Genomic DNA, 14137 nt, shown 5'->3' with positions numbered 1-14137 from the left:
ATGGAAAAGTCTTCTTCCCCTGGGTAGAAAAATTATAGAGGCAAAATTTGTGGTTGCAGTGACTTCTTTGTACCCTCTGGGAATTGTGATGCAAACTTCCTCTGTGACTGCTCTGTGAAACAGCCCTGTGCATGCTCAGTGATGAGTCTCTGGATGTGGAGAAAGGAAGACAGTGCTTGAAATGCAAACTGCAGTTCTGAACTTAATGTTGAACTGGCAAATGCGTTGTAATTGAGCAAAGTGCATATGCTCAGTGCCCTTAGGTTATCCAAATTGTGATGTAAAAATAAAAATAAAAAATAAGTACAAAAAATATAAATAAATAAATGTTTTAAAAATGTTAAAAAAACCCCACTAATTCTTTATTCATTGTCATCTTAAGTGATGTACAACAAATATTTTCTACATCAGACCTTTAGATGACCCTTCTTTGGGCCCCTGATTACACAAGCTGTGCTTTATTATGTCTTTCACAACATCTTTTGAAAGGGGGCTAAATCCTGACCTTTTCTGAGGACTAAGGAATTGTCCTACAGCTTGATCATATCTTGTAGTATGATTCAATTTCTCTAAGCTATGGTTCCTTAGACTATGTCTCAAGAGCAGCCATCAGTGTGGAAAGTTAATCCTACCCTCCAAGACCACAACTGCTCATCTTCCACAGGATTTGCAGTGTCTAAGTTGTGAAGACAAGAGTGAAGAGCTACCACTCCTTTCAGGGAGCATGCATGGAGTGAGTATTAGCTTAGTATCCTTGAGGAGGCAGTGTCCAAGATGACTTGTTGAATATTAGCAAAGAGTTGGCAATGAAAATTACTTTTGGCAAATGTCCTGAATAATGTTCTTAGTTTAAACCACATCCTGGCTTATGTATTAGTGGGAATAAGATTTTTATAACTCAGGAATAATCAGGTCCCATGGAGTTCTAGAGCTTATGTTTCACTTGTCTATAGAAGGTTATGTACTTTAACAATAATCATTAACTATACTGTGCATTTATTTTCCCTCACAGGTAACAGCTTCAAGAAATCAGAGTAAGTCATGTACATGATTGGAACAATCAATATTTCTATGAATATTCAAGGAAGTTAATTTTATTGGACCAAGTTGATTGAATATTTGTTTTTTTTAAAAAAACTGTTCTCTAGTGATTGACCTCCCTTATTTGATACAACTGAAACAGGTAGACCAAAGCAGTCCTAGAAATTTTAAAAACATAAATGCCAGCAATCTGATCTTCTTTCTGTGTTTTTAGTTTGAGAAATCACTTTTTCAGGAATTTTAATCAGACTTGATTAATTTCTCTTAAACTTAACTGTGAGATTTTAAAACAAAAGGAATTATCTCAGATACTAAGATTTAAGTGTAGAATTCTGGATAGTTAAAATTTGGGATTATTTAGAGAATTTGGCCTTCAGCTATTATTAGAGGTCTGATTGGAATTAAGAGCCTCCTTCCCAGACTTTTGGACAATGTTGTAGCAGGCTGGACAATAACAGTACTATCATTTGAGCCAACTCTTTCTGACACAGTTACCCAGTCTTGGAGCTACCTCTAGAACAGGAAAACCAGAGTACCTCTTAATTTTTCCCATTGTCAGGTTGCTGATCTAAGAGAGCACCAGCCCACTATGAGAAGTCTACCACATCTCTCCACCTTGAAATGCAAGTTCTATTGGACTTTCACATGTAAAATGCATGTGATCTATACATACCTGAAGGAAAGGTTCCTTTAGGCTTTGGTTTCTGAAAATAGTTTATGACAAATACAGCTTGAATAGTTTGCTTCATTAAAAACCAAACCAAAACAACCCACAACAAACAGACTATCCCTACTCGTTCACCACTGAGTGTACAGAGCTGATGATGATTCCTTGCTATGGCAACAGGAACTTTCTCTGTCTTAAAGGAAGGATTAACCAACAATTTGGGCAGTAGATTTTTCTTTACCTGACCTCTAAGAACCCACAATCCACATTATAGGAACAGTGCACTGAGGAGCTGCTTATGGAACAAAGTATAAACCTTTAGAGAAGTTTAACCCACCCTCCATTCTAGTCTCTGTCTAAAGTTTCAAAGAACCATTAAATCACTGGTTTCAAAGAAATCTGAAAGAAACAGCTTGTCTCTGAAAATTCTGGGCAAAACGTCTCAAGTAAAATGTAATTTCAGAGAAGTAACCAAGAGAGTAAAATTAATAATGAAAAATTTTATCCTTTGTGCCAGAAATTTCTACGCATATGAAGAACCTTTTATAGAGAAGAAAAGTGAAATGTGAGTTAAGTTTAATTCTTTATACTTTGCATGTAAAACAAAATAAGTACTAAATTACAAGTTTATGATTTTATGTTTTCTGTTGTTGAAGGTCGTCAGAGAAGAAAGAAAACAGTGTTCGTGTTGGCTTCTTTCAGCTGGTAATGAAAGCAATGTCTGTAAATATTTAATGTGTATTGTGTTGCAGAATAAGTGACAATAACCAATAACATTGTTTTGGGGTATAGATGTGACTTGAACTTTTAAGGATTAAATCTTTTGGCCTGAAATCCTATCAATAAAATTCAGTGGGAATTCACTAGAACCCCTTGTTGTCTTGTCAGTTTAGTGTCAAAAATGTCTATGAAACACATTATATTTAAGCTACAGGTACATATATGGAAATTAGGTTAAGTTGCATAGCAGGGAGCTAGGTGACCTTGGTTCATTCTTATTTCTGCCAAAAATTTGCTGTGTGATATTTGGCAGATAATTTATCTCCCTCTTAATTGTTCCATGGGTTTTAGAAAATTTGGTTGCAGTGTTGCAGTGGCAACTTGTGGATGCACGATATTCAATGGTATGAGTTACATCTAGCCTTTGATGTAATTCCACTGGGTTCATATAAGTTTTAAAATAAATGTAGTCAAGAGGTATCCAACCCAGCAGCATGCAGCTAAGAGATCTCACTACTCCTGGTTTGCACACAGCCCTGTCAGTCTGTAATGTGTCCAAATGAGAATGGTCGTGGCTGTTGTAACAGGCTAGTGCAGCAACATCCCTTGCAATGATGTACCTGCCTAAGGGTCTCATTTCCTGGTAGGGTGGAGAGAACAGTCTGTTCCCACAGAGGGCAAGCAGAGAGTTTGAAATCTGTAGCTTCTTTTGCACAGATATTTAACTCCTGAAGTGCAGTTGGTAAATACAGTATGTTTGCTTCAGATGTGCTGAGAGATCAGATATCATATATTTGTGCATTTTCTGTTTGATTTTTTTTAATGAAGTGAACTCCTAGGCTTCTTATGAACAAGGTTTGTGAAACAGTGGTAGAGTTACAGTTTTCTTCTCTCTCTTTTTTTTTTTTTTTTTTGTTTTTTTTTTTTTTTTTTGTAGAAGGATGTTTTATTTATTTATCTTTTGTGTTAACTGGTTTCCCTTTATATTGTCTTTGCCCTAATGTCCCTTTCCATATATGCTGTCAATTCCCACCCTTTCTTCTCTAGGACACATTATAGCACCTACAGAACCTGGACTGGTTCTTCAGCAGGCTATGATTCCTCTTGACACTCCTATTTTAAAATGTATAGCATTTGATACTGATATTCTCTATGGACAATTTAATCTATATATTTGCACCTGACTTCACCCTGAGAATCAGATTTCATACAATCATGACAAAGGCAACTTAAATCACTGTATCTTTGCCGAGCTACGTGTGTGCAAACACTTTTCTACACATTTCTCTCTCATTAAGAGCCAATCCACAACTGTGTGGCTCAGCCAAAGCATTTTAGAATTTTAGCTATGAAAACTTGCTCTGAGATGTTTGGCTTCCTACCGCAGCACTGCAGACTTTTGAGAAATTGCCAAACTCTGTTCAGAGTCTCTACATAATGCCCTAAGGCTTTTTCCTTCTCTCCCACTCTCTCCACCGGAAGTCTGCAAAGCAGATTATATATATGAATTATAGTTACTATTCTTAATCTCTTACCTAGTTTCTGGAATGATGATAATGCAAAACGATATTGAGCTATTAATTTTATCTGATAATACATTCATTCACATGTTAAAAGGAAGCGTGTAATAATTTATGAGGCTGTAATCACAGATGTAATTAGATTAGATTGGACAGAGAGATTTGTCTTCTTTCTATATTGAAGACAATTCTGAAATTTAAAGAGAATGTTTTTTTATCTGATCCACCTAATTAACGATTTATCACTACACAACCGGTATGAAGACTGCCTCTCAGCAGAGACCGTATTTTTTTCTTCCCTTTTTAGTTTCGTTTTTCATCATCTGTGGAGATTTTAATGATGGCTGCTGGTAGTTTGTGTGCTATTGTTCATGGAGTAGCCCAGCCAGCTGTGTTGCTTGTATTTGGTGCAATGGCAGACACATTTATCGAATATGACATTGAAATGCAAGAGCTTAAAGACCCAAACAAGACATGTATAAACAACACCATAGTGTGGATTAATGGTACTATTCATCAGAATGAAAAGAACGCCACAATAAGATGTGGGTAAGTATGGATGTATTTGTTTCTTTCCCATTGTTATCATAGCTTGTCAGAGAATGCATTGCTATTGAATGTCCTGTTCAGCCTCTAAATCTTATATTTTCTGTTCATAATAATGTAGAAAAGAGGCATGGTTCTTGTTATAGTCCCGTTTCTGAGCTGGCAATATTATCTGAAGGGACAGAAGGTCAGCTTGGATCTTGGTCTTTCAGTTATAGTTGTTAGCAAGAATATCTTTCGATTATGATTGTTCAGATAACAGATATATCTATTACATATCTGAGTTCATTAATCTATTTTCTCTGATTACACTGTAGGTAGTAATGACTTCTGGTCATTTTGGTCAGAGTTTAATTACCTGTAGGTGCCTGCTGACTTCTGAGCAAGTTAGCTAGACTTTTGTCACTGAGAGAAATGAGCATTTTTAGAATGCAATTCACCTTAGCTTATGGGGGATGTCTGAGGCAGTTCAAAAGAACTACCCCATAAGACTGGCTGTTTCTTTCCATTAAATATAATAAATGGAGTCTAGATAATTCATTCAGATACAGATACCTGATAAGGCCAAATTTGAACCTGTAACCTTTCCTAAGAATCATTTCTTGGTGCATCATTACAAGAGTTTTCTAATCCCTAAGTGATGTTTCATTACATACTCAATTGGAATTAAAAGTTACTTGTCTAAAGGTCTCTGAAATTCAGGGCGCATGGGAAGCTATTCATATTCTTAGATGTAGGTGTAGATTTGACTAGGGACAAATTATTTTGCTCCAGGACATCCAAGCCAGCCTTCGGAGATGGGCTGGCAGATAGACTACTGACCTCTGTACCTCTGAAGCAGAAACTACAGACCTGGCAGGACACATTCACAGAACCATAGAATAGTTTGAGTTAGAGGAGACTTTAGGGATCATACCCTTGTTTCAATCCCCTTGCTATGGATAGCGACACTTTCCACTAGATCAGGTTGCTCAAAACCTTATTCGAACTGGCCTTGAACAGTTCCGTGGATGAAGAATCCACAGCTTCTCTGGGTAACCTGTTTTAGTGTCTCACCATCCTCACAGTGAAGAATTTCTTTATAATCTAAAACTGCTCTATTTTAAAGTCATTTCGCCTCCATGCCCTGGAAGCTGCTCCAAGGTCTCCCCACAGCTTTCTCTTCTCCAGACTGACAAGTCCAACTCTCTCAGCCTGCTCCAGTCTGCTCATCATCTTCATGGCCTTCTTCTGGACTTGCTTCAGCTGGTCCATGTCCTCCTTATGTTGGGGCCCCCAGAGCTGGATGCAGCTCTCCAGGTGTCACCAGAGGAGATATAGAGGCAAAGTTCCCTCCCTTGATCTGCTGGCCACTCTACTCTGGATGCAGCCAGGGACATGGCTGGCTTTCTAGGCTGAGAGCACACATTACTAGGTCACATTGAACTTTGTCCACCAACATCCCCGAGTTGTCTCCCCAGGGCTGCTCACAATCTATTCTTCACCCAGTCTCTGTTTGTGCTTGGGATTACCCTGACTCAGGGGCAGGACTTTGCACTTGGCCTTGTTGAATTTCATGAGGTTCACACAGTCCCACCTCTCAAGCCTGTCAAAGTCTCTCTGGATGGCATCTCTTCTCTCCAGTGTATCAACTGCACACACAGCTTGGTGTCATCAACAAACCTGCTGAGGGTGCACTCAAACCCACTGTCCACTTTGTCATCGACAAAGATGTGAAACAGCACTGCTCCCAATACCAGCCCTTGAGAAACATCATCTGCCACTGATTGAGCCCTTGACCGCAACTCTTTGAGTGCAACCATCCAGTCAATTCCTTATCCACCGAATGGTCCATCTACCATGTCTCTCCAGTTTAGAGACAAGGATAATATCAATTGCTTTGCACAAATCCAGTTAGTAGATGATGTCAGTCACTCCTCCCTCATCCATCGATGCTGTAACACTTTCATAGAAGGCCACCAAATTTGTCCAGCATGAGTTGCCCTTATTGAAGTCACACTGGCTGTCACCAGTCACCTCCTTATTTATCATGTGCCTTGGCACAGTGTCTAGAAGGATCTGCTCCACATTCTTAATTATCATGTAAAATTGTTCTGGATATCTGTGTCAGATAACTTAGGTTAACAACCTAAGTTCTTTCCATGACTCTTTTTTTGTCAGAGATCAAGTCAGGTCCAGAATGTCCTCTTGTGGCTTAAAATTTCAGGGTACAAAATTTTTGGTAAATTAAATAAAATTTGCTGTTCTGCAGGACGTTTTTTAAAAAGATATCTAAAGGCATAACTTAGCACAACCTATTTCAAAGTAGATTAAATGCAAAAGCAGCAATTCAGTGCCCTTCACTAATATTAGGAGTAATTATCACTACTACTTGTGTAACAGAACAAATTATCATTTTAGATTAGCAAGCTTATGGTACAGAGTAATATTTTATTTGACTTCAGCAGCCCTCACTTCTCCCTGTAAAATGCAGTTGAAATCCGAGTGTTATTAGTTGCTATAATGGCGCAAAGCAAGCACATTCAACATCTAATGAGAACTTGTTGGGCAGCTCTTCTCTGAAACACCCTCTCACCTGTGCTGTTTCGGAGCAGGCAGTCTGGGGGCATTTCCTGGAGACTACAGGGATGCTCCATGATCGTGGAGCTTTTTTTGGTACCTGCCAGCTCCCACCCCCTGTGCAACAGCGAGAAAAAGGAAGCCAGCCACTAGCAATAGCCTTGGTATTGGGACACAATGCAAAACAAGCTGACTGCCCCCTGGTCTGAATCTAACTTGAAGAAGCATCAGATAAGAAACATGTGAGAAACTTTAAAAAGTATTACTCACTTCTTTTTGCCTTTTTGTTTCCTTTTTCTTTTTTCAGGCTGTTGGACATTGAACATGAAATGACCAAGTTTGCAGGATACTATGCAGGAATTGGTTGTGCCATACTTATATTAGGATACCTCCAAGTCAGTATTTTGTTTTCCATTTTGATTTCAAAGTTTAAATCACTAAACAATTAAGTTTATAATTATTATGTTGGTTTTAACTACTTAGCAGAACAGATGCTTTCCGTTCTCATTCCATTGCTGAAATATGTTAGCTCTGGCAATCTGAGAGCTCCTTGGATTTGCACATGGATACCTTTGCAAAAGGATGCATTTTACCCACACCACAAGCAATACTTGATCAAGTGTTGCTACTATGGAATCCACATGCCCTCCAAAACAGCTGAAGGGCATGCAGATTCCCAGGAGGCATCTCAACTGTATTGAGCCCTGTTTCTGTTACAGAGAGGTTACAGAGCAATACTAGTGTAAAACTAATGTTGGAGAAGAATTGTACCCTACATGTTCTTTAGTAATTTTTCAGTTCTTACGACTGAAGTGAGTCAAAAGCTTGGATGATTCCTGCATAGTCTGCTGAAGGGCCCATGGCTTTTGAAGCATTTTTATCACAAAAATCACATGTCAATCTCCTTCCTGAAAACAATCCAAGAATTTTGCAGAGGTAGGATGGCTGCCATCCCTGTATTACTTACATTTGTAGATGGAGAAAATGTTGTCCATATGGCATTCATGTAAGAGCATAAGTAATTTAACTTGCCTCTCCTCCCATCTTATCAGAACTGAGACAAATGCCTGATCCAGAGCCTCTATAAAATTGTTGGATTATTTAAAGATCAAAACAGCTATCATGTCTATGTAGTCAGAATGTATTTTACCTGAATAGTAATTTTATTAATAACCTTTCCCATAATAGCCAAATTGCTTTTTCTGATTTGTTTGGAGTAGAAATACTTTTTACTGTAATTATCAGCTGTTTTGTGCTTTTCCCAGGTCTGCTTTTGGGTTATGTCTGCAGCTCGTCAGATACAGAAAATCAGGAAAGCTTATTTCAGGAAAATAATGCGAATGGATATAGGCTGGTTTGACTGTACATCTGTAGGAGAACTGAACACCCGACTTTCTGAGTAAGTAATCTAAGAAACCCATATGCTACAGAAAACATTTTGCAGTTCCTTCCAAACACTGCAGAATTCCAGTAATCAGGCATGTGACAAACACCTTTTAGTCGAATTACAGCTATGTTTGTGGGAGCAGCAAACAGACTCTCCCATCTTTGTGCTAAGTACCATAACTGTTGAACCACTATTATTTCCCTTTCATGCCTTGTCTGACAGCAAATGTGTGTGTGTGTGAGTGAATGTGTCAGATGGGTTTTGGGGTGGGTTTTTTTTTCCAGTTTGTCCTCTCCTCTCTTCTCCTTTTGTGCCCAGTCCTTTCAGAGTGATCCATAGTTTGACTGCAAGTGCACACTTCCTGAATCAGCTGGTGCACAGTAGTAAGAGCCAGCTAGTGAATGAGTCTGCTGCCAGAACATTTCCTGGGAAAGGACAGTATATTCTCTGCAATATTCATGCCTGAAAGGCTTCTCCATTGCAAAGGCATCAGGTTTTCTCATTGTACTCCAGGGTCTTTGTATGGGGTAATGGTGAAAGAATAGGGATGAGGATGGGCCCTCTCCAGTGAAAAGCAACTAACCCAAATGTAGCCAAGACCTACAGCGCAAACAAAAGTTTTTTGTTTCTGTTGTTATTGTTTTCCAGTGATGTTAACAAAATTAATGAGGCTATTGCTGATCAAGCAGCAATCTTCATCCAGCGCATAACTACCTTTGTAGGTGGATTCCTATTGGGATTTGTCAGTGGCTGGAAATTGACCTTGGTTATCATTGCAGTCAGCCCTCTGCTTGGGGTTGGAGCAGCTCTCTATGGCTTGGTAAGTGAACTGTGAAAGGTTCACATTGAGCAATAATGAACAGGAAAGATCTGGCCAGAAAGCTGTGAGGATTGGGGAAGTTGATTAAACCCCTTTAAAGTCAAGAGAGACAGATTATGGTCCCAGTAGCACTGAGGGATGGAGGGAGGGGTGTGGTAGAGGGTAGGTGGGCTTCGCTCTCACTTTGTTTTTTCTGATTCCCAGAGTAATAAATCCTGCTGCTAAGAGGGGAGTGTAAGCTTACCTTCTTGTGGGTCCTGTGGATGGGCATTAATGCTGAGATCAGAAGCTGGCCCTTACCTTTCTCAATTACTGCACACCTACTTTAGATGGCTACAAGATCAAGGACATGATTTCTCTATGTAAATTAGTGGCTTTTATGGGTGCTAAGTTTCAGAAACATAGAATGGTTGAAAACAACTTCTCAGAGTTACCTCAAACTGTCCCTGCTCCCAGAAGCTGCTGCACCTTCTCCAGTTGTTCCTGTTCTGCTTCTCCATCCACTTCCTACAAACTTTCAGTGTACACAGGACAGTAAAAAGGGAAACTGCAGGATCTCTGCCTTCTCATGTCCTCTCCCACACTCAGCAGAGCTGGGTAATTCCTGCTCATCCTCTTCATTCTTCTTGGGTTCATTCCTCTGGCAATCTCATTTCTTTCATGTCAGGAACAGCTTGCTATCATTTTGCTATCAAACATCTAATGTAACTGTGACTAATTTCTTGTCTTCCAGCTCTCCTTTAGCACCTTGTGCTGGCTGCAAGTAGCTGATATGAATAATGACTTGTGTGAAGTGGGAGAGCAGAAGCTTGGCAGGGAATGAAATAAAACCCAAAATGTTTTTCCTTCATTTGTTCCATCTTATTCCTCTTTATGTTTGTAATTTTCTCCCTTTACATTCTTGCTTTTCTGTACCCATCTCTTCCCAGTCACATACCTACTGTTAAGTTTTTCCTCATTATGAGCCTTTCCAGCCCAAGTCTTTGTTTTACACCATGAAGAAAATAGGCCCAAAGTCAATCAGCCTGGTTTCCTGTCTTCAAAAAGGACTAATAGATGCAAGGGGTAGGGTATTTGGAAAGAGAAAGGAAAGACTGACACATTTCACTTTCTAATGATATCTCATTCCCAAGTCAATGTGGTATCTCTGCATAGAATTGTAAATTAGTACATTTTCTTCCATTAATTTGAACATTTTTTGAGTCTTAAGTAAGCTTTTGGCATCCAGTGAGCTCTTGGTTACTGTGTAGGATCTGTTTGCTACTAGCCCACAAAACAAAGCACATTGATGGGCAATATCTGTTTTTATCCTCCCCCACCATTACAGTTACCTCTTCTTCCTGAAGTTGGATCTGCCACAGTGGTTAAAGGGCTACTCCTGACACTTAAGCTCCCCCTTCCTCCCACTGTGCACAAACCCTCAGTGTGCAATCTGCTTCAGCCTAGTGAGAGGAGAGAGAGGGAGGGAAGCAGGGAAAGCAAGAGTTAGCTGCTCTTTCTAGCCTCTTGGAGCAGAGCTGTTGCAAAACATATGCTACAAAGGTGTATGCCCTGGCACTAGAAGACTTAAGTCTTTGAGTGTGCAACATGCCTAATAAAAGCCTGCTTGGAGTGCAGGAGGTGATCCAGTGCAGAGCAGCCAGCACAGGGTGGTAGCCAGCATTGCTCATCACTGTCCTTTTCTGTACCTGGAGTTCAGGTGTAACCAGCACTGCTTATGTTCTTGTAGGCTGTGGCAAAACTAACAGGCCGAGAATTAAAGGCTTATGCAAAAGCTGGAGCTGTGGCTGATGAAGTGCTCTCATCCATCAGAACAGTGGCTGCTTTTGGTGGGGAGAAGAAAGAAGTTGAAAGGTTTGTTTGAACAAACTCTAAGGTCTCTGTTTTCATTTACCTGAAGCAATTTAATGCTGTAATGCACATCAGATTCCTAACAATTAATCTCTATATTCTACAACTATGACTATCTATTAGCTCTGAAACTTACATGCATGTATGTTTCAAGTAATGTATGCAGAATTAATTTTATAATTCAGTCTATCAATGAAATAAAACATCAGCAATACTATCTTGAATTCATGCTTACTTGTAGGAACATTCTATCAAATTTTTCCCTCGATGCTGTCTGATGTATCACTTTTGCAGCGTAGCTGAAAACCGAGTATTTTCAAGCTAAGTAGGAGAATTAGTTTCATCACGACATCATAATGATGACATTCAATCATGGCATCATTTTTAATCAGAAAAACATCAGGTTTTTCTTCTGCAAAGTTCTCTTAAATTCTATGAAAATATAACATGGCTATAGGATGTGCTCTGGAGTGTTGGCCAAATTCTTAAATCCTGTGTTAATCTGCTAAAATTCCAAACCCCATGATGAGGTATCTGCAATGGGTGTCGCTCTTCTTGTGCTTATTACACTGGAATATACAAGGATTTAATGATCTGGGAGCATTGCTGGTTTCAGCAGTGCTCTCTCACTTCAGAGTGATTCTGTTTTGACCTTATGTGTGGACATTCTGCTGAGTCATCAAAGGTGCCTCATATGATCTTTCCTCATTTTGAAATTTCTGCCAAATATATTTAATTACCTCTTATTTTTCTCTCTTTCTACAGATATGATAAGAACTTGGTGTTTGCTCAGCACTGGGGAATTCGAAAAGGGATTATAATGGGATTATTCAGTGGTTACATGTGGTTTATAGTTTTTCTAAGTTATGCATTAGCCTTTTGGTATGGCTCTAAACTTGTCCTTGAGGAAGAAGAATATTCGCCCGGCACTCTTCTGCAGGTACTCATTTTAGCTTGATGCAACTTTTCTAGACTGTTCTTTAAAATAATTCTGGAACACATATCTGTTCTGGTATCTGATGGCTCCATGGTAACAAACATTATTTATGTCTTTTAAAGATCATTACTCACTATATGTATGACACAACTGGATAATATAAAAAAATGTTTATTTTAAATATTTTGAATAATACTTATGGTTATCAGAATAATGCCTTCATTTGACAGCCTACACAGTTATCAGAAGTCTTAAACTAGCTTTTCCATTTTGTGGGTCAGCATGGGGCTTCTGGGATGTTGGCTTTTCTGAAGAATTTTATGATGAAAAATGTTGTTGTAAAGAGATACCTAACTCAAGAAAGTCTTGTCATATCTAATGTCTCATGAACACTTTGTGTTCCTTTGAGAAGCCATTTCCTGTTGTTGTTTTGTTTTTAAAAAGGCCATGTAAACATGTATGCAGATAAAAGCACATCTGGCTGTGGCTCCTGCAGATGTACAAAAACCATGTTAACCTGCATGGCACTCATGCCTTCACTTCTGCACAGTAGGTGCTTTAGACACTTTTGGCCTCAATGCAACGAAGCAAACATCTACAGGTATTTTGGTTAGCTGCTTAAGCCAGGACTGCCCAAATGGCAGACTCCAGTCCAAACTCAGAACAACTTTTCCTGAACCATAGTAAGTTCTGAGGATTCTGATGGGACATCTACTTTTGCTCCTTCTCCGCCTGTTGCACTCCATGAGAGTTTCCAACCACCTGCTGCACGCAGTGCAAGACTAAATGGAACTCAACCCATTACTCTGAGAACATTGTAAACCTAAGTCATTCTGTTTAAGGAGGAAATAATTTGCACCTGCTCTCAATACCATAGTTGATATGAGGTAGTGCTGTGAAAAACACTGAGCAATTTATTTGCCTTGCTCATAGTAACTATAGTTCAGTGCTTCCAAATGACAAATGGCAAACAGTGTGGAGCTACTCTGTAGCTGAAAAACTGTAGCTGTTAATGGAGAGAGTCTCCCTTATGCCCTTCCTCACAGCTTCCAGTCATCTTTCTTCTACTTCGTGTTGTCTACCATACACTCCTAGTTTGGCAGGGGACAGGAGGGGGAATTTCTAGATACAAAACATCGAAATATGCTTTTCCTGCTCTCTCAAAAAGTCATACACGTGCCATACTGCCTTGAGATATACTAAGTATTGCCTTCCTTTCTTCTTCTGCCAGGTGTACAGAACATGCTCCTTCATGTTCATGATGGATTTTGACAGGCATAGAAACCCCTTGCTTTAAGACTCATTCCCACAAGAAAATTAGCTAGTAGTGAAGCTGAGTGTAAATGTATGGCATGACTTCACAACCCAGACATTTGCAGTGCACAGTATGCATTCAGTAGCTGCCTCCACTTTACCTATAGGGATATTCCCAGTAAACATCATTATACTGTAAAGGAGAACTAGTCCTATGTACTTTTATTTGTTTGTCAACAGTAGTGTTTCCTTATACAGTTTGCCCCATTTATCCTGAGTTCTGTTTGTATTGTATCCAACAGCTTAGCTGGGTCCTCAATTGCTTCTTAGCAGAATTTGCAGGCCAAGCTAGAGCAAATGGTCACATACCAGACACAACATTCCATGTCTCCTTATGTGCAGGTGAATGTTCAAACTAGCACCCACAATAAAGCAACAAAATGGATCAAAAGCCTACATTAAAGACATTGTCCAACCCTTATAATCTGTTCTGCCCAAACATCTCTGTAATTGAAATGCTAAGAAGTAAAACAGAGTAAATTCTAGGAAAAAACCTGTCAAAAAGTGTTCAAAAGCACACCCATATAGTAGCATTGAGAAGAATAAGCTATACTTACAATACAATGCAGAAACAGACAATGAAATAATTTGCATCTATGTGGTATAAAAGTGCTAAATAAGCCTCTACCTCCTTTATGTTCACCACCTTCCAGTGTCCTGTTCTTTGAAGCCCCTGCCAGCATTTGCAGTCTTAGTTCCTGTCTCTATTTAAGAACCTTCATAAAAACTTTTCATAGAAATGAAGTATTGGCAGCTCTTAGGAAATTTGGAACAA

At 39.2% G+C, this 14137-nt stretch overlaps 1 protein-coding gene across 9 annotated transcripts in view; it reads left to right on the top strand.

Moving 5' to 3' along the window:
• Positions 1-14137, top strand: part of ABCB11 (ATP binding cassette subfamily B member 11) — a 52998-nt gene that overhangs the window by 15308 nt on the left and 23553 nt on the right. For 7 of the 9 annotated variants that reach the window (XM_072932215.1, XM_072932213.1, XM_072932217.1 and 4 more), the window contains 9 exons: positions 1013-1034; positions 2226-2273; positions 2365-2413; positions 4256-4497; positions 7361-7448; positions 8319-8452; positions 9089-9260; positions 10990-11114; positions 11877-12051. In XM_072932215.1, coding sequence (XP_072788316.1) covers positions 1013-1034; positions 2226-2273; positions 2365-2413; positions 4256-4497; positions 7361-7448; positions 8319-8452; positions 9089-9260; positions 10990-11114; positions 11877-12051 — 1055 coding nt within the window. Of the gene's footprint in view, positions 1-151; positions 734-1012; positions 1035-2225; positions 2274-2364; positions 2414-4255; positions 4498-7360; positions 7449-7970; positions 7990-8318; positions 8453-9088; positions 9261-10989; positions 11115-11876; positions 12052-14137 lie in introns of those variants that run through there. The other 2 variants (XM_072932218.1, XM_072932219.1) reach the window with 2 other exon arrangements.

This window comes from Taeniopygia guttata, chromosome 7, assembly GCF_048771995.1.
Source record: "Taeniopygia guttata chromosome 7, bTaeGut7.mat, whole genome shotgun sequence".
Lineage (NCBI taxonomy): Eukaryota > Metazoa > Chordata > Aves > Passeriformes > Estrildidae > Taeniopygia > Taeniopygia guttata.
Note: the sequence above shows the minus strand (reverse complement) of the source record. Positions and strands in the feature narration are given on the sequence as shown.